This window comes from Schistocerca americana, chromosome 7 (assembly GCF_021461395.2).
Source record: "Schistocerca americana isolate TAMUIC-IGC-003095 chromosome 7, iqSchAmer2.1, whole genome shotgun sequence".
Classification (NCBI taxonomy): domain Eukaryota; kingdom Metazoa; phylum Arthropoda; class Insecta; order Orthoptera; family Acrididae; genus Schistocerca; species Schistocerca americana.
In genome coordinates, this window is record NC_060125.1 from 621,770,229 (window position 1) to 621,792,082 (window position 21,854).

General features: G+C 39.5%; 1 protein-coding gene across 1 annotated transcript in view; it reads right to left on the reverse strand.

Annotated features, from left to right (window-relative positions):
- Nucleotides 1–21,854, reverse strand: part of LOC124622011 (neurobeachin) — a 1,442,121-nt gene that overhangs the window by 894,614 nt on the left and 525,653 nt on the right. Inside the window, exons 12-19 of the mRNA XM_047147563.1 lie at nt 12,057–12,270; nt 10,948–11,170; nt 9,773–9,915; nt 9,293–9,483; nt 8,840–8,948; nt 8,671–8,752; nt 8,301–8,452; nt 5,286–5,450 (exon numbers count right to left, since the gene is read on the reverse strand). Coding sequence (XP_047003519.1) covers nt 5,286–5,450; nt 8,301–8,452; nt 8,671–8,752; nt 8,840–8,948; nt 9,293–9,483; nt 9,773–9,915; nt 10,948–11,170; nt 12,057–12,270 — 1,279 coding nt within the window. The remainder of the gene's footprint in view (nt 1–5,285; nt 5,451–8,300; nt 8,453–8,670; nt 8,753–8,839; nt 8,949–9,292; nt 9,484–9,772; nt 9,916–10,947; nt 11,171–12,056; nt 12,271–21,854) is intronic.

Below are 21,854 nucleotides of genomic sequence, written 5' to 3' on the forward strand. Positions count from 1 at the left end.
CTTACCCTCTCCCTTAAAGCCCACATCCTTTCGACTTTCCCTCTCCTTCCCTCTTTCCTGACAAAGCAAACATTGGTTGCGAAAGCTAGAATTTTGTGTGTATGTATGTGTTTGTTTGTGTTTCTATCGACCTGCCAGCGCTTTCGTATGGTAAGTCACATCATCTTTGTTTTTAAATATATTTTTCCCACATGGAATGTTTCCCTCTATTATATACCTACCATGAAATCCTCCCCACTCCACCAAGAGTGTCTTTCCGCCGTCCACCTAACCTTCGTAACCTGTTAGTTCATCCCTATGAAATCCCCAAACCACTTTCCCTACCCTCTGGCTCCTACCCTTATAACCGCCCCCGCTGTAAAACCTGTCCCATGCACCCTCCCACCACCACCTACTCCAGTCCTGTAACCCGGAAGGTGTACACGATCAAAGGCAGAGCCACATGTGAGAGCACCCACGTGATTTACCAACTGACCTGCCTACACTGTGAAGCTTTCTATGTGGGAATGACCAGCAACAAACTGTCCATTCGCATGAATGGACACAGGCAGACAGTGTTTGTTGGTAATGAGGATCACCCTGTGGCTTAACATGCCTTGGTGCACGGCCAGCACATCTTGGCACAGTGTTACACCGTCCGGGTTATCTGGATACTTCCCACTAACACCAACCTGTCAGAACTCCGGAGATGGGAACTTGCCCTTCAGTATATCCTCTCTTCTCATTACCCGCCAGGCCTCAACCTCCGCTAATTTCAAGTTTCCGCCGCTCATACCTCACCTGTCATTCAACATCTTTGCCTATGTACTTCCGCCTTGACTGACATCTCTGCCCAAACTCTTTGCCTTTACAAATGTCTGCTTGTGTCTGTGTATGTGCGGATGGATATGTGTGTGTATGCGAGTGTATACCTCTCCTTTTTTCCCCCTAAGGTAAGTCTTTCCACTCCCGGGATTGGAATGACTCCTTACCCTCTCCCTTAAAACCCACATCCTCTCGTCTTTCCCTCTCCTTCCCTCTTTCCTGATGAAGCAGCCGTTGGTTGCAAAAGCTAGAATTTTGTGTGTATGTTTGTGTTTGTTTGTGTGTCTATCAACCTGCCAGTGCTTTCGTTTGGTAAGTCACACACACACACAGGGTGATTCAAAAAGAATACCACAACTTTAGGAATTTAAAACTCTGCAACGACAAAAGGCAGAGCTAAGCACTATCTGACGGCGAATTAAGGGAGCTATGAAGTTTCATTTAGTTGTACATTTGTTCGCTTGAGGCGCTGTTGACTAGGCGTCAGCGTCAGTTGATGCTAAGATGGCGATCGCTCAACAGAAAGCTTTTTGTGTTATTGAGTACAGCAGAAGTGAATCGACGACAGTTGTTCAGCGTGCATTTCGAACGAAGTATGGTGTTAAACCTCCTGATAGGTGGTGTATTAAACGTTGGTATAAACAGTTTACAGAGAATGGGTGTTTGTGCAAAGGGAAAAGTTCTGGACGGCCGAGAACGAGTGATGAAAATGTAGCACGCATCCAGCAAGCATTTGTTCGCAGCCCAGGAAAATCGACTCGCAGAGCTAGCAGAGTGCAAATTCCACAATCAACTGTATGGAGAGTCCTACGAAAAAGGTTAGTTATGAAACCTTATCGTCTGAAATTGGTTCAAGCACTGTCTGCAGCTGATAAGATTAAAAGAATCGATTTCTGTGATTTTATCCTTGCTCAAATGGAAACTAATGAATCTTTCGTTTCAAAGATTGTGTTTAGTGATGAAGCAACTTTCCACACTAACGGGAAAGTCAACCGTCACAATGTCTGTATATGGGGCACTGAGAATCCGCGGGAAACAACTCAGTATGAACGTGACTCGCCTAAGGTGAACGTTTTCTGTGCCATTTAAGCCAATAAAGTTTTTGGTCCCTTTTTCTTCGAAGGTGCTACTGTAACTGGACTACAGTATCTGGAGATGTTAGAGAATTGGCTGTTCCCTCAGCTCGAACAAGAAGCACAACAATTCATATTTCAGCAGGATGGAGCGCCACCACATTGGCACTTATCTGTCTGTAACTACCTGAACGTCAACTACCCGAGGCGATGGATCGGCCGCCAGGCAGCCCGTGACAGAGCACTTCATCACTGGCCTCCAAGAAGCCCTGATCTTACCCCCTGCGATTTTTTCTTATGGGGGTATGTTAAGGATATGGTGTTTCGGCCACCTCTCCCAGCCACCATTGATGATTTGAAACGAGAAATAACAGCAGCTATCCAAACTTTTACGCCTGATATGCTACAGAGAGTGTGGAACGAGTTGGAGTATCGGGTTGATATTGCTCGAGTGTCTGGAGGGGGCCATATTGAACATCTCTGAACTTGTTTTTGAGTGAAAAAAAACCTTTTTAAATACTCTTTGTAATGGTGTATAACAGAAGGTTATATTATGTTTCTTTCATTAAATACACATTTTTAAAGTTGTGGTATTCTTTTTGAATCACCCTGTACAATAGAGGGAAACATTCCACGTGGGAAAAATATATCTAAAAACAAAGATGCTGTAACTTACCAAACGAAAGCGTTGGTATGTTGATAGAGACAATAACAAACACAAACATACACACAAATTTCAAGCTTTCGCAACCCAAGGTTGCTTCGTCAGGAAAGAGGGAAGGAGAGGGAAAGACGAAAGGATGTGGGTTTTAAGGGAGAGGGTAAGGAGTAATCCCAATCCCGGGAGCAGAAAGACTCACCTTAGGGGGAATAAAGGACAGGTATACACTCGCACACACATACATATCCATCCACACATATATAGACACAAGCCGACATTTGTAAAGACAAAGAGTTTGGGCAGAGGTGTCAGTCGAGATGGAAGTACAGAGGCAAAGATGTTGTTGAATGACAGGTGAGGTATGAGCGGCGGAAACTTGAAATTAGCGGAGGTTGAGGCCTGGTGGGTAACAAGAAGAGAGGATATACTGAAGGGCAAGTTCCCATCTCCAGAGTTCTGACAGGTTGGTGTAAGTGGGAAGTATCCAGATAACCCGGACAGTGTAACACTGTGCCAAGATGTGCTGGCTGTGCACCAAGGCATGTTTAGCAACAGGGTGATCCTCATTACCAACAAACACTGTCTGCCTGTGTCCATTCATGCGAATGGACAGTTTGTTGCTGGTCATTCCCACGTAGAAAGCTTCACAGTGTAGGTAACTCACAGACCACAGTCTCTGGCAGCTGAAGTCAGACTAGTAGTCTGACAAATGCTTCGTTCACTGAATGCTTATTGTGTGACAATCTTTTTGTTGTGCCTATCTGTGGCTCAGCATCTCTGGTATACGGTGAGTAGCAAGTACCCTTTTCATAGTGCTGTTACATTCCATTCTGGATTTTCCTTGTTTAGTTCTCATAGTAGGGCATTCCATTCCTCCACCATTGTAGTTGACAACTGCCACTTGGTCATTGGTGCACGTGGATATGCTGCAATATATCTGCTCATCATATCCCACATGTGCTCAATGGGATTTAAGTCAGAGGAACGAGCAGGCCAGTCCATCTGCCAAATATCCTCTTGGTCCAAGATTTCCTCCACCTGCATTGTTCTTTGCAATCACCCATAAAAATAAAGTCTGGACCAAATGCACTCCTGAAAAGATGCACATGGTGAAGGAGTATACAGTATCACAATAACATTCATCAATGAGTGTAATATGTTCAAAGATTTTGAGATCAGTACACCCACGCAGCATTATGCCTCCCCACACTTCACCACATGGACCACCAAAATGATCATATTCAACAATGTTCCTGGGTGCATTACATGTTTCCACCCCTTACTATATAAGCGTACATATAGAATCACTACTCCGAATCACCACTCAGACTGAATCTGCTCACATATGAGCATATGACCCCACTCCTCATTGGATCAGCTCCTATGCTCTTGGCACCATCGCAAATGATGTCATTGACGTCCGGGTGTTAATGGAACACAATGTACTGGACTTTGAGCAAAGAGGCTAGCCCCTTTCAGTCTCAGTGCCACTTTGGGATGTGAGACTGCGTGGCTTGCAGACCTGTTAAATGTGGTTACGATTGCACCCATTGTTTGATGTGGGTCTATTCTTGCCCGCTGCACAATGTAGCATTCATCTGCCACTGTAGTTCACCATGGTTGCTCATCCCCTTCCCTTCTGACAGCACTGCCTGTGGTTTGGAATGTTTTCTATACAACAATGCTGCTAGCAATATCACACTCCTGGGCTGCAACTGTCACACCTCATCCTCTTTCTAGTTTCTTGAAGATTCTTCCCTGTAAGAAGTCATGCAAATGTTGTCCCCGGGTCACATAGCAATGAAGAAAATGAGCACATTACATCAGAATGCTCCCTGACTGACACAACTGTCTTTTCCTATTTCTTCAACCGCCTCATGTTGCTGGGAGAGCCCAATTTGGCTTGAGTCTCACTGAGCTCACGCCATGTGCATGACAGCGACCTGTGGCAACATGCTCCAGCACTTTCATTCATTCCCAATGAGTAGTTAATATTTTATGTTACTTTAACTATCTTGTCCTTAAGCTTTGCACAGCAGTGTATATACAAGTATTCTGCAGAAGGGGGAGGGTGTAGCAATTAGAATTTCATATGATGGATTAAATGGAAACTGTAGGTGAGATATAGGACATAAACAACAAACAAGACAGACAAGCTAAGAAACTCACCGAAATTAATGGTTTTATGTAATTTTTAAAAAAACAGTACTCAGTTTAGATCAAACTGAGGCAATTTTTCCAGAAAAAAGGGAGTAAAATCGAGAGGCTTAAAATAAGTGAATATCAAGTGATTCATATAAATAAAAGAATAAACAGAAAAAAGTAAATGATGGCTGGCAATAGCCAGGGCGGGGAGTTGGACTGAGCATTTGTGGATGGATACGGTGAGGACAGCAACTATAAGACAAACTACAATTGTCTAAACTGTCTATAAAAGTATCACTGATAACAGTCATATTTATCCAATGATGCCATTTTTCCCTAGACCTATTCTCTTGCGATTTAAAATATATTTATTTTCTATGTTACTTTTCAGTGGTCAGTTTTCATAATTAACAATATCTATGCCTCCAGCTAGTCTTATGGTCACTTCTCAAATTGCTGATTTGAGAGAAGCTGTACAAAAAGTGTTGCTCTTGCGTGCAATCATCTTCACTTCTTATTTAACAGAATTAAATATACCACAACATTTGATGCCTCACGTAGGAACCTATATTTTTTTAAAAAGACTATATATTTGCTCTTACTTTTGAATGAACAATTGCGAGAGTATCAACCCAAACTCTCCATCCTCCATATTCATGCTTAATGGCATGATGAAGTAGCATTCGAAACAAAGAGTACACCATGTCTGAAATCTTTTGCTCTTCTGTATTTTTTGGATGGATGTATGCCATTGCTATTAGCCATTCCTGCAAATGAGAAAATATAAGAACAGTATTATACACATTTATAGCAATAATCATATTGTTAAACATGCAGAGGAAGAAAAACATCACACAAATAACTTTGCAAGAGTACAAATATCAGTTCCATAAAGAAGGTAGAAGATTAAAAGCAGAAAAAAATCATTATTGTATTAACAGGTCTCTAAGGCCTACAGCAGAAAAACAGAAGGAAACAACCACACTACACACGGAGAAAAAACAGCATTCTATAAGAAAATTATAACAAAAAATGGCCCATCAGTCACAACAGAAATGATATCTATTGCAGATGGTATTCCATCGTTGCCGGTCTCCAGCTTCATATTCCACCATTGTCAGCTCCACTTCTTTAAGAACTGTTAATACTCAATCTTTCCATCACATCCTTGCATGTCCCCTTGGGTGTTTTCCAGCAGGTTGAGAATGGTGGACTCGGTACAAGAGAGATTTATCAGCTCAAAAGATTTCGTCAAACCAATGAGGCCCTTTGTGCACTAACATCAGGCTAATGTGTGGTTTTCCAAACAACTGGTACAGGTCTTCTTTCTTTCTTCATTCCCATTTACCATACTGGAATTGCAGATGGGCCCACAGATCTTTCGAAGTACCTTCCTCTTGAAGGCACAGATTGTTTCTTCAGTCACTGCTGATAATGCTCAGGTGTCACAACCATATAAAAGTAATGACTGTACTAAATTGTTCAGGCTAAAGAACAAGCAATTACTGTTTGTTATTAATTGACGTACTACCTTTGTCACTCACTTTTATTAGTCAGTTTGGAACACAGGTACCTGAATTCTTGCACTCACTCAAAGGTATGCCCATCAACAACAATGGAAGGAAGGAAGGAAAGCTTGATGGCATGCTACACAAACACAACACTGTCAGCGAATGCCAGGATTTTGTCAACTCCCACCATCTCCATTTCTCTGATTCCATCAGTGTAACAGCTTACTTTTTCCAAGGCTAAGTTTAACAGTACCAGCATCAAAGGATCTCCTTGTCTTGATCCATTTCGAAAACTGAATGGTGGCAATAGTTGGTTGCAAACCATACTTGACAAGCTGATTCAGAGTAGCGATCTGGAATTACGAGTAGTTGAATGTATTTTGATGGGATGTCAAATTCTTATAATGTTTACCAAAAGATGGGGCGGTCAGTGCTGTCATAAGCTTGTCAGAAACTGATGAAGATGAGATGTAATTCTCAACTGAGCTCGTAAAATTTTTCTATTAGCTACCTCAAGGTACGGGTCAAGAATTGATTGTCCAGGGATGAAGCCACACTCATAGGGTCCCACAATTCCTTCAGCCAGTGGTTTCACATGGTTTAGTAGCAGTGTCATAAAGATTTTATAACCAATTTCAAGTAAATGGATACTTGTGAAGCACCCTTTTTGGAGATGCTCCCTCTCATTCTTCAGGAATTATTTATGCTGCCCAAATGGCAGATATTAACAGCTTCAAAGCATTTACCAATGTTTCAAACCCCAAGCGGAGTATCTCACCTGTGATATCACTATCTCCTGGAGCTCTGTTGTTGTCGTACCGAGCGAGGTGGCGCAGTGGTAGCACACTGGACTCGCATTCGGGAGGAGGACGGTTCAATCCCGCGTCCGGCCATCCTGATTTAGGTTTTCCGTGATTTCTCTAAATTGCTCCAGGCAAATGCTGGGATGGGTCCTTTCAAAGGGCACGGCCGACTTCCTTCCCTAATCTGATGAGACCGATGACCTTGCTGTTTGGTCTCTTCCCCCAAAACAACACAACCAACCCTCTGTTGTTGTCGAGTGCCTTTAGAGCAACACTGATTTCTTCCTCTGATGGTTCAGGGACTTGCACTCTACCAAACTGGGCCCACATCTTTGTTGTCGCTACTGTTGGATTTCCATGATTCACTAAGTTTTTGAAACATTTTAAATACGTCTTACTGCTCTGACGGTGATACCACTCCATCAGTCACCGACTGACAAATCTTGAGGCCCAGAAAAAGGAGCCTGATGACTCTGATTCTTCGACTGCTATCAACAGACTTTGATGGTGTTCCCATTTCTTCTTCCTTACGAGCTGATCTGTGTTACATCTTGCCTCATAATAAGCTATCCTTGCATCTTCTGAAATCTGATCTAGCCTTTTTAGCCTCTTTGCTAATCTGGTCTCTTCACTGAACCAAGGTTTACTTCTGTATTTTGGATGGGAAACACAATCTTCATTCACACTCACTAGTACTGCATTCTGTAATGTCAACCCCGCACCTACCATGCTGAGAGTTAGTGTACTTTACACAAGTGTACCTTGCAATGGGCAGCTTCTACCAACTGATATACAACTAGCTCTTTACACATCCCTGTAAGGTCTCCTTCATATGATTTCCAGAGCAGGGAGTGTAAATGAACAAATGCACGATTGAATGAATGAGTACATCAATTGCAATAGTTCTAGCCCATCTCTCTCTATCACTAACTTACTAGGTAAACAATTATAGGTTTCATGCAAAATATATGGATTATATTCACACAAGTACTGTTTATAAAGCAATGAAACATCATTGTAGGAGTGATTCAAATTAACATTTGGTAAGGACTGCTGTTTTTCTGTATGATGAAAACAACAGTGTGTAAGTCCTTTACTAAACTTTTAAAATTAATACAATCAAAACTTTCAAGTGCATAACCTGAAATGTTTAAAATTGACTGTAAAATTAGTTTCCATTACTGAACACAGTAGTAAACATAAACAGTATCCATTACAAGCTATTTCTCTTGTCACTGCAAACACGTGAGAATAAAAATGTTTCAGAAAGTAAACTTATTGTGTCATAACTGTGCACTCATACCTGCCACACTGACATCTGAAGGACTGTTCTCCTGTTTTCTCTATTGTTATTACAAAGCAAGGTCATATCTGATAGAAACAGCTTCTTAACATCCAAAAGTTGTTCTGTCTGTTTAGACTGGCGGATTAATGTGGCAACAACCTTCAAGATCACTGTAAACAAATGCACATTCACAAATAAGTTTGTTACTTATACACTATTTACATTGCACTGAAGTAAATGTGTATCAGTAACTAGTAAATGTACATCAGTAACTGCTATATGACATTTTTCATGCATTTCAAACCTGACACACTGCAAGAGAAATATATTCAGAGAAAACAGCATGCAAACTGAAGGAGCAATTAACATGGTTATTAACATAACATACTTGGATTTTCCAGTCTAAAGTGTGACTCAGGTTCTGGATGTCTTGTATACAGTATCTGTTGACTGATGTGCTCTGTCATTATCTGTAAGAAATAAACAGAATATTAAGAAATTACCAACAAGGTATTGGTTATAAAAGTACAGACAGAAATCAATGAATAAGCAGATACCTCATATAGTACGTTATATGTTGGCAGAGTCAGAGTTTCTTCATTTAGCAGCAGTCTCTCAGCAAGCAACGTGTAAAGATTATGAGGGCTCATGACATCATATTTCCTCCTGAAATTGGTTTTTAGATTTCTCTTCACAAAGCTACTCACAGTCATTATAATCCAACTACACTTGCTCAAAGTTTCTATACTACATAACATGGAATAACTTATGGACTTCACTCTATGGAATTACAAGACATATTAATTAAATACTAATTTCTGGCTTGTTATGACTTACAAGAAAATATCAGAATTTTTCATAATTCCAAAGTATTTATTTCCTCAAAACTATTCGATGACATAAAAATTCTGTAATTGGAACACAGGCACATTATAGACATTACAAATTTTAACAAAAAAATAGGTTGCTCCTAAAATCATGTTTTAGTTGCAGATCCTGGAGGCACTCACTTGTGTGTGCTGCGGCTCAGAAAGAAACCGAGGAGCTTCAGTGCCTGGAGCCTGATCAATTGACTCTCAGCGGCAAGTAACTTGAAGATAGTGCGTACTCCTTGCTTCACATCAAATGCAGGAACCATTGAAGCTGGATGTTCAGAGATCAATGATATAAGCATCTGCAGTACATCATGTAAATTCTCATCCTGAAAATTAGAACAAGTTACACAGCTGATAAACATTCAAACATTCATCAGAACAACTGAAGAAGATGCATGCCAGAAAACAAAAAGACTGGATGAGTGGACTGGAGGGTGTGTGTGTGTGTGTGTGTGTGTGTGTGTGTGTGTGTGTGTGTGTGTGTGTGTGTGTACAAAGGGACTGAGTGAGAGAGAGAGAGAGAGAGAGAGAGAGAGAGAGAGAGAGAGAGAGCACTCAGGTCAAGATGGATGCCTACACATTAGATGAAATTTTTAAACTTAGACGAATGCTTACTTCATGCATCGTTGTGAGGTAATTTAGAATACTTTGTAGTTCATCGTCCTTTACTCCATTTCCAATCATAATCAGCTGTTTTAGAAATAAGAGAATGTATGCACGTATTGCCAGTATATCTTTCTGTGGTGGTCTTGGTCCATCTAGAAAGCAGTAACAACAAAGATGGTGATGCCAGCCAATAAGGTTTTACACTATAAATACCAATAGAATTAATTAAAATGTAGGAGAACACAAAATATATGAATGAGTTACCTCTATGTGGAAGACTAAGACTACTGTTATGTAATATGAGGCAACACTAAACAAGTATTTTTCCATTTAGATCTGAAAGCAATAGCCAGATACTGTACAGCTCGTGGATCATTTTCAATTCATACTGTAACAGGTGGGTTCCACCATTTTCAACAGTAATTACATCCTAGGTAGCAACTCTGCTGTCTTATAGCCACTTAGTATTTTGATATTTGAAATATATCATGGGGTGATACAAAATTCTTTCAATAAATAGCAAGCTCTTCTTTGGCTTGCTGTTGTATGATGTATCTATGATTTCAAAATGAGGTTAAGATCTCAAGTCTAATGTACAAGGTAAAAGATATATTGGTGCTGAGGAACATTATCCCACATATGATGCACATTTTGACCCCTTTGACAATGGAGTCCTAATCATAGGTCTAATATTCATTATTTAAGTCAACCATAGCAGCAGTTCACATGATCATTTGTTTCTTGCAATGAGTAGTGGATATTTTATACAAGAATATGGCCATGAAAAACTTCATGCTTAAGATCATGTACTTCTAAAGCAACATAACATGAGCTCTGAAGAACTACTATCTGAAAACTGAAGTACGTAACTGCATACGTTTTTGGAAAATATACTGCAGATCTTTGGAAAACAGCACTTTCATGTAACCAATAACAAAATTTTGCCCAAAAATGCCAACTTCCATGTAGATTTCCTTCCATGTCCCCAGCTTACACCAAATATAGGCACAATTAAATGTAAACAATGAAGTCCGCATTCTAAGAAAGTAATAGTCTTAACCAGTTTAACACTTCATTAATGCACCAAATTTAGGTCATGTAAAATGGTTTCATTCATACGTTCTTATATAATCTTTTATAAATGTATGTCAATTAGAATGGCGTAATTATTTGTTGATACAGACCTAGTCCTTTAGGTGTTATTCCACTTTTGGCACGAGGGTTTGTTACCCAATAATAGTACTTCAGTGTGTGGACCGTCTGTAGGACTGTTGAAACACGGCGCACATTGGAGTAGATCTGGGTATCGGCAAGGAACTCTGTTGCTAAGTAGGAGTAGAGCCGAGTTTGTACTGGTGCAGGGGTGTAGATCCATAATGCAGGGTTGAACAGCACATGGTCCAGCAGCTGCCACGTCAGGAACGAGAAACAAAATAACTGCATTTCAATTGACGACGAGCCTGTCCACTGGTGTAGCCAATACTATCAGATAGCATTAGAAGGCAGAAAAGAGTGCAAAATATCGAACAAAATTCAACACTAATAAAAATATGCATAACTAGTTGGTTACTTCTTACTTGTCCTGCACAGTATAGCTCAAAGCACCTACAAATTACAAACAAATATAAATCTTTTGGAAATTCATTGGTGTAATCCTAAACCATAATTTCTATAGAAGCTCTTTTTTTCTCATATCTAAGACTACTCAATAAACTACCATACTTTTATAACGAGCATACTACATACCACTACATTTTATCCACTACCTTACAAACCCGTTAATTCCAGTTTTCAAATCCCAGGTGTGCAACAATGAAACATGAACTTTTACAAATTGTTAGAGTTTCAATAAAATTTATGACAACTTTTTAACATTCACAGATCAAATAAATTATTTTATCATTGGTGATTACTGTGAACACCCTCAGAAAGCATAAATGACTCCTCTATGTACCCTATATGTTTGTGCAGAGCCAAAAAAACAACTCTTACAAACTACAATACTTTGTTTACAAAAGGATTTATACTCATATGGTACGAAAAAAGATTGTGATCAACTTTTTAAAAGAGCTAAAATAATTTATGCAGATATTTAATCTAATGCTACTAGTACTCGCTGTATAAAAATCATGCTTTATCTCTATTTGGCCTGAAATATTACAATACAACTCATAACAATATTAACCTTTATATTGGATGTCTAAGTCAAACAAAGTTCATCTCATCTAAAATGACAGCTATGTGACTGCAATTCATCAACATCCCAACAGCTGAATGATATTGCTGTTCTCACCTGTTTCAGAAGCAGTTCACTATTTGAGCTCAGGCATGTCACAAGGTATTTTGTCAGTCCAAGAAATGAACTGAGCACTTCCAGTGTTAAATGGTCTCTTGATGATCTCTGAAGCATGTAACTGATCACAAGGAAACCCCTATTCTGTATCATATGCTGCTGAACAGTTTGAGAGCTCTCAACAAGCTCACAAATAAACCCAAGAAGTTTTGAACTGAAAAACAAACACAGTAAGGTGAAAATATTTCAAAATACAAATAAAACAGAGTTGCATATATTTAATACTGAAGGTGAAGTGAGAAAACTTAAGCATTTTATGTATATTAGCACAGATAAAAAAGGTGCAATACTCAATACACAAAAATATAGCATAACTGATAGCAACCTTGAGCCAACATACTTCAGACATTTAAAATGAAAGTAATGTACACAACAAGCATTGTTGACAGAGTTCATTTAATGACAAAACAGGAAGAAGCTCAGTAAACTTGTTTAAAAACTTACAAAATGTGGTACATTGATGTCAGTATATCACAATTAATATTTATATTAATGTTTGTTATAAGACTGTACAGCTATTTTTATATAAAATCTGCTAGTAACCAATGTATTCTTATACACTTTTAAATGATTCCCAACACCCATCCCACATAATCTCATGTTCTTTAAAACTAAAATAAATCATTAAAAAGTTACAGTAATGGAATGCAAGCTCCAAGGGGAGTTGATACCTTTACTTGTCTTGGTATCTCTGATGTTACAACTACCAACATTTGTACAGTATCAACAAAGATGTAGAAACGTATAAACAACCCTTCAGTGAGTGCCAACCAATGGAACTTCCTGGGCAGATTAACAACGGTTTGGAAAGCATAGATTTCTACTAACAAAGTGTTGGTCCACACAAATGGTCATCACCAAACTGTAGTCAAGGGACAGCTAGACCACCCAGTTGCTGAACATGCCGCCCTACACAATGTGCTTCACTTTAATAACTGCTTCACAGTCTATGCTATTTGTATTCTTTCTACCAACACGATCTTTTCTGAATCATGCAGTTGGGAACTTTCCCTAGAACATAGTCTTCATTTCTGTAATTCCTGGCCTCCATCTGCCTATCCCCACCTCTGCTATCACTACATGTACCCACATGCCTTCTGTCCCACCAATGCATCTGGAATGGTCTGTTCCCATCACTTCACTGCATGCTCCCATATTCAGCGCTATCATCTTCCCCTATCCCTATCCTGCTATCCCTTCCCCTACACATGCTGTGCCTGCTTCTTACTCCCGTCACCCATCCCAGTAGATTTCTGCTTATGTCAGACACAGTCACAGTCAGGCCTTGACAGAAAGAGACAGCAGCCATGTGTATATGAGTTGCTGCTGTGTGAATGTGTGAGAGTTCTACTTCTGAGAAAGGACTTTGTTCAAAAGCTTATATATTTCTAGTACTCTTTTCAAAGCACCTTTTTGTGACTCCATGGCTCCTCTATGTGGTGAGTAGCACTCTGTCCTTTCGATATTGTTGTTATTCTACCATTAAATGGTTTTAACATAAGATGAGACAAAGATAGTTTGATAAAAGAAATAGTTTGGAAAAGAGAACTCTAAATTGTGAATAGATAAAGAGTGCCACACCAGCAAGAACAAATGATGAAGACTTGCTGATAAGGGAAGAAACTGACTTTTGTTTGAGTGGCCTCCAGAGTACTAAGTATATCAAGCTGATACTTCTTGCAAATAATACATAAAAGGTCACACCCACAAATCAAACTCCAGATGATTATGAGATGTTGACTGAAACACGTAACAGTACTGGACATAGACACAAAACATTGTTGTTATTTTAGGTGTATTAATATGTCGCAGTTCTCCAAAGGTAGTCCATTATGGCCAAAATAATATTCAAAATAATATCTACAAGAACTATATGAGTGGAATTGAGAAATACAAATATAATGACTACCATTACTGCACAGTAAGAAACATGTGAAGAATGTAGTGGTATGTAGTACGAACAACACATCATTCAGGATGTATGGCTATGAAACATGTGAATGAGTGAACACAAACAAAGAAGTGAAAAGATGTGTAGAAACAGAAAAGGAAGGGGGGGAGAAAATTCACATATTTACAGAGGGAGCATTACGTAACGATTCACAAGAACAGGGGAAAGGAATATCACAAATGGGTAGCTTTGACAAATGAAATAGTGAGGGCAGCAGAGGACCAAATAGCTAGAAAGACTAGGTCCAGTACAAATCCTTGGATAACCCAAGAGACATTGAATTTAATTGATGATAGGATAAAATATAAAAATGCACCAAATGAAGCACATGAAAGTGAATATAAACGTCCAAAAAAATTAGATTGATTGGAAGTGAAAAATAGCTAAACAGAAATGCCTAGAGGACAAATGAAAGGATTTCAAAGCGTATATCACTAAGGTAAAGATAGAAATGACCAACAGGAAAATTAAAGAGGCTCTCGAGAAAGAAGAAGCAGGTGTATGAGTCTCACAACCTCAGATGGAAAACCAGTGCTAAGCAAAGAAGATAAAGTTGAAAGGATACAGGAGTATATAGAGGATCTATACAAGGAAGATGAACTTAAAGGCAACAGAAGATGATACAGGAGATATGATAATGTGAGAAGAATTTGATAGAGCAGTGAAAGACTCGAGTCGAAACAAGGCTACGGGGGTAGCCAGGCAGGAGAAATACCCTCAGATTTCAAGAAGAACACAATAATTCCAAATCCAAAGAAAGCAGTCATTGACAGATGTCAATATTACCAAACTATCAGTTTAGTAAATCATGGTCACAAAATACTAAAGTAAATTCTTTACAGAAGAATGCAAAAACTGGTAGTAGAAGCCAACCTCCTCAGGGAAGATCAGTTTGGATTCTGCAGAAATGTAGGAACATGTAAGGAAATACTGACCCTATGATTTCTCTTAGGTTAAGGGAGGGCAAATCTATGTTTATAGCATTTGTAGATTTACAGAATGCTTCTGAGAATGTTGACTGGAGTAATTTCTTTGAAATTTTGAGCGTAGCAAGAGTAAAATACAGGGAGTGAAAGGTTATTTACAACTTGTACAAAAACCAGACAGTAGTGACTGAGAAGAAAGTCAGGCAGGTTTATAGTCTATCCCTGATGTTATCCAACCTGTAAATTGAGCAAGCAGTAAAGGAAACCAAAGAAAAATTTGGAACAGGAATTAAAATTCAGGGAGAAGAAATAAAAACTTCGAAGATTGCCAGTGACTTTTAATTCTGTCAGAGACAGCAAAGGACTTGGAATAGTGGTTGACAGAACGGACAATGTCCTGAAATCTCTGTTGACCCATTGTGGATATGAGACAGTGAATGGTCAGGTATTTACCAAAGAAAACTCGCCGAACAGTCATATGTTTCAGAAGTTATTTTATTTAGGCAACCGGTTTTGGCTTCACATTAATGCCATTTTCAGGCCTGATGCACACCAAGTACAGACAATCAGATACATCAATGCATGCATGCATGATTCTGTGATATTTTTGTGGACTGTGTACTTCAATGATTTGACTACAACTCAGTATCTTGAAAGAATGATATAAGGTGACATCAACCAAAGCAAAACAAGTTTAATGAAATGTATTTGAATGAAATCAGGCAATGCTGAGGGAATTCGATCACTAAATGAGATTCTTAAAGTAGTATATGAGCTTTGTTACTTGGGTAGTAAAGTAACGGTTGATGGCCACAGTAGACAAGATATGAAATGTATGCTGGCAATGGCAAGAAAAACATTTCTGAAGAAGAGAAATTTGTAAACACTGAATATACAGGGTGGTCGGAAATATCCATTACGAACTTCTAGGACATGTAGAGGGTAGTGAGCACATAACATTTTGAATAGGAACCCATGTCCAGAAACTTATTGTTTCCATTCTACGACAGTTTCAAAGCAGATGATTATCTCATCCACATCCACGTGAGGAATGTTCTTAGGTGTGACCCAGTACAGTTGTCGCAATCCATTTGAAAAGAATACTGACTTGTTCCGTTATTACTTATGCATTTTCATTACAATGTACACCTTATGGTTTACAGTAGTTGACAACAACAAGAACCCAGCATCTACGGCACCAGCCACAATGTACCGATGCTTTACAACAACAGCTCGATGCGGCGGCCACCAATGTTGTTACACACATTGTACCTCCAAAGCATGTTCTGGTACAATCTCTCCATCCCACCTGGTGTCTCTTCAATGTCTTGTGCAGTGGCCAGAGCTCATGCCAGCAGATCTTCCTCTGTCTCTACAGGTGTCTCATAAATTAGGCTCTTCATATGAACCCACAAGAAGTAGTCCATAGGGGTTAAATCCGGCAAGTGTGGTGGCCAAGAAGTTGGAACATCACAGCCAATCCATCTTTCACCATACCATCTGTTGAGATGTCTCCGGACAGTCAGTAAAAAGTGAGGTGGTGCTCCATCATGCTGAAACCACATTTCCTGATGGTCATTCAATGGCACAGCTTTCAAGAATGGGTCCATTACGTGTCATAGGAAGACTGAGTATGCGGGACCCGTGAGCTTGGATGGAAGGAAGTATGGTCCAATCACATGACCATCCAGAATAACTGCCCACACGTTAATTCCAAACCGGTCTTGAAATCCCTGTACATGTGTGGCATGAGGGTTTTCGTCCCCTCACACATGGCTATTTCGAGCATTCAGAGCACAATCCCTTGTGAATCTACATTCATCTGTGAAGAGAACTTGACGTGGAAACAGGGGCACGTCAATGCAATGGTGCAGGAACTATGTGCAGAAGGCGACGCGTTGTGGAAAGTCTGCTGGACCCATAGCGTGTACTCTTTGTAAATGGTATGGATGTAATTGTTGCTCATGCAGGACGTCCAAGATGGTACTGTGACTAACTAGCATTGCACGTGCAATTGTTTGCGAACTCATTGACAGGCTATCTTCAATGTGACGTAGTACACCTTCTTCAAATTCGGGAGTGCGGCGTTGCCATGGAGCACCACAATCCTGCCTCCTCACAGTGAAGGTACCCGTTTCTCATAGTCGTTGTGTAACTTGGGCAAACAGTTCATGCGATGAAGTGCAACGGTGTGGAAAACGTTCGCGATACAGCCGACTAGCAGCTCTTCCATTACCTCGAGCTTCGCAATACACAAGGAGCATGTCTGTGTATTTCGCAAACATTTACTGCACCATGTTTCCTCTATCGGTGATGCACAGGTATTGACTCGGTCTCACAGCAAAGCAGACAATAAGTGACATCTGGCGATTGTTTGACATAGTACACGTCATCGTGTCTACCTTGTTGCATACCAGGACAGGGAACTCTTGAGATGTTTCTCTTGCCCTAAGCAGACATTCACGAGGTACACATCTTAATTGAAACTTTCATAGAACAGAAATGATACGATTCCAGACATGGGTTCCTATTCAAAATATTATGTACTCACTACCCTATACATGTCCTAGAAGTTTGTAATGGGAATTTCTGACCTTTAAGTGTTTGGAAGTCTTTTCTGAAATTATGTGGAGTGTAGCCATGTATGGAAGTGAAACATAGGTGATAAAACATTTAGACAAGATGAGAGAATATGGTTTTGAAATGTGGTACTACAAAATGCTGCTGAAGATTATGTGGGTAGATCACATAACAATGAGGAGGTACTGAATAGAAGTGAGGAGAAAAGAAATTTGTAGTACAATCTGACTAGAAGAAGGGATCAGTTGATAGGACACATTCTGGGACATCAAGGGATCACCAATGTAGTATTGGAGGAAAGTGCGGGGGGAGGGGGACCAAGAGATGAAGACAGTGAGCAGATTGAAATAGATGTCAGTTACAGTAGTTATTTGGACATGCAGAGGCTTGCTCAGGATAAAGTTTCAAGGAGAGCTGCTCAAACCAGTCTTTGAACAGACGATCACAATAACAACAATAACACGTGCCTTGTGCCCAATAATTAAGATTGCTGAGCCACATTTGTGTATGAGCTGACAGATACTTATCATTTACTACATCAAGTAACATACAAAACTACTGAGTTGAAGACATCATCCTTTTTGGTGTCAGCTACAAGTGCATCAACAGAGAAAATTTTAAAGTAAGTGGTACCACAATATAAACATAACGTTCCGACTACATATAAAAATAAATGTACAGCAGAAGGCTATCATGAATGCCATGCAATGCAAATTGCTTGACAAATGCCTTACCTCAGTGAAAGTTGATTAAAACCTTTATGTAGCCCGTATGCTACAAAACTGGAAATTCCAATACAAAAACAATTAACAAAAACGAAGGAAATCAACCACTCACTTATGCCCAATTGAAGCACACTTAGTACACAGAAACATGTAATGGCACAAGGACACTTTAGCCTTTGAGCTACGGCTCTCCTGCTGGGTGTACAGTCTCCCTTGGACACAACCACACTGATATCTAAAAACACCCATTTGAAGCCACAAATCCTCTATGTAGGTCAGGCAACAAATCTGGTTCAATATAATTATGGGCAAATTTGTGATCATCACAAATGTATTTTCAGTCTGAATGAATCAACACAGAGACCTGAAGGACAGTAAATATGGCACGACTGGATTCACACAAAATAAAGCATTCCAACACAAACATGTCACGCAGTTACACCGATCATAAAAAAACAAATATATAATATCACTAATGAGGGCACCTTATGCCTTTACAGACAATGCTCCTCTCTACAGCCGGCCGATGTGGCCGTGCGGTTCTAGGCGCTTCAGTCAGGAACCGCGTGACCGCTACGGTCGCAGGTTCGAATCCTGCCTTGGGCATGGATGTGTGTGATGTCCTTAGGTTAGTTAGGTTTAAGTAGTTCTAAGTTCTAGGGGACTGATGACCATAGATGTTAAGTCCCATAGTGCTCAGAGCCATTTGAACCTCTCTACAGTTTCCTCCATACTTGCAGGATTGGAAATCAGTGCACAAATAATGCCATCACTGTTATATGCAGCTGCAGAAGTAGTTTTATGAAGTGGTAACTCACAGCACATGATGCGATACTCAGATAAGTATCTGTTTCCTTGGCATATTCTTGGCAGATCTTACAGGGTGTGTCTGAAAAGTAATGTGTCCGAATTTTCTGTGATGCAACTACATGTCGCACAGCAGTCGAACTGATTGGGAAGGATGAGGGTTACATTTAGCTTTCCAAAGGTAAGTCACTCAATTGGCTCTGAACTCCTGGAGGATTAGGACAGCTTCTTCTGTGAACTTCTACGTAGTGGTCACATCAAACTTACAATGGAGAAATCTTTACAGCAACACTACGTGATGAAGTTGTGTGTGAGGCTTAACAAAACACTGCCTGAAACTTTTGGATTAATTAAGGAAGCCTTGGTGGTTGACTGCCTTTCCAGATCACAGTCAAACAAGTGGCACAAGGTGTTTAGAGAAGATTGAGAAGAGGTCACCAACGAGGCCCACGCAGGATGCCCTTCAACATCATGAATGGATGACCATGTGACATGTGTGCACTAGGTACTGAATTCAGACAGTCAAATGAGTGGTCACTTGATGTTGGGATTTTTAGACTTACCCAATTTCCCAAGGCAGTGCTCCAGAGACTGAAACACAGGATCACCCATGTCTGAAAGAAGTTCTGCACATTGTGGAAATTGCACCACGACAACACACCGGCTCACATCGTCTTTGTTGTCACAGCCTAATTGACCTGTATTGGTGTGGCAACAATGTCACAGCCACCCTATAGTCCCTACCTGATCCCAGGGGACCTTTTTTTTTTTTTTGTTTCCTCAGGTGAAAAGGGATCTCAAAGGAAAGTATCTGGAGTTGGTGGACAATGTGCACACTTCTTTGACAGTTTCCCTGAAGAGCATCCCAACTGAGGAGTTCCAGAAAGCTTATGATGCATGTAATAAGCATGGAAATCATGCTGACAAATATGTACTGATGCAGAAAGGTTATACTTAAGACAGTTTTAAGTTATTGACCTATCTGAAAAAAGAGAGAGAGAGAGATGTTATGCATTACCTTCTGCACAAATCCCATATTTAATTGTGTATGCTAACACAACAGAAAAATGCAGTGGAGGCAATGTGATGGTACAGACTGCTTATCCAAGTTCTTGCTCAGATTGCACACTCTGGATAATGGCAAAATAAACACAGATGTTAATATAAAAAAAATAGATGGTAGTATATTTCCCACAACATGGCCATAGTTTAGAATTGGATCTTCCCTCTATGACCACAATAAAGCTCTTGGTTTGAGGAAAATCGAGACAATTTGTTGACCTAGCCTACCCAAAGCCCTGACCTAAGCTGCAGAACTGAAGCATTCTTCATGAAAATTGCTAAAAAAATTATATTTTCAGTGTATATGACTTTATATAATTGACACAATGCTGTAAGAAACTATGATCTCTGCTGTCATTACAAATAAATGAACACCATCTGGTTCACTTCAGTTATCACCAACTATCAGTTTCAATCTGTGCTGCAGATAATCTTTAAATCTAATTGGAACAGGAAAAAATGGGAACAACAACAAAAATTACGAAAGTGTGACATCACAAACATTACCATCGCAGGCTGCACAATTAAAACCAAAATATTACAAGAACCCAATGAACCTGGTGCCACAAATAGCAATTTGTCAAATGACATAAAAATATTAAGGTTGTGGGTGGGATAACAAATTTTTTGCACAGTCACATGATGTGTGCATATGTCATAGGCGAATATATTAAAACAGCATTAAGGTGATACCTTCGTCATAAAATAAACTGAAATAAATAATAAAATAAAGGAATAAAAGACATGTTACGAAGTAAATATCTGTATGTATGTTGTGTCATATATAAAGAGGTAAAAACAGAAGTAAAAAAAACAACCTCACAGTACAGTTTGTTCATTTGTTCTCATTTGTATACTTTAGAAGACAGTGCAGAATTAACAGACATATCTAATCAAGCTAGTTTGAGTCTTCCCTCTGTCAAAATACAACTTTAAGACTTGGCCTTCATCTTAATGAGTAAGAATACAATTATACTGACGACAATTACTGTGAGCTAAGAAACAGGTGAAGAGAGAGGAAGGGAAGGGACATAGCTACAAAAATTACTGAAGATTTTTTCAGTTACTACAAATTACGGATGCATTTAGCTACAATTATTTTTACAACTGTATCCCCTTCCTCCTCTTCACCCAGTTCTCATAAAGTTATTTCTTGACAGATGGAAGACTCAGACTAGGCCGATTAGACATGTTTGTTAATTCTGCACTGTCTTTTAAGATATACAATGATAACAAAAATGTATGATGCACACTGTACTGTGAGGTTGTTTTTTACATCTGTTTTATCTTTTATTGAATAACACATTCTATCATGGAAATCTATTTCATTATCATGTCTTTTAATCCTTGATTTCATTATTTATTTTAGTTTATTTTATGGTGGAGGAATCTCTTTGATGCAGCTTTAATATACTAGCCTATGTCATGCAGAACGTCACACAATTATATAAAAAAAGTTTTTACCCCACTCCCAACCTCTGCGGTGCCAGGTATGTGTGGGTTCTCATAATATTTTGTTGTTAATTGTGCAGCCTCTGATGGTAATGTTAGTAATGTCACACTATCGTAATTTTTATTGTTGTTGCCTCTGTTTCCTGTTCCATCTAGACCTGAAGATTATCTGCAGCACAGATTGAACTCAGTAGTCGGTAAACAAAAGGTTGTGATCCAAATATCACATTTGTTT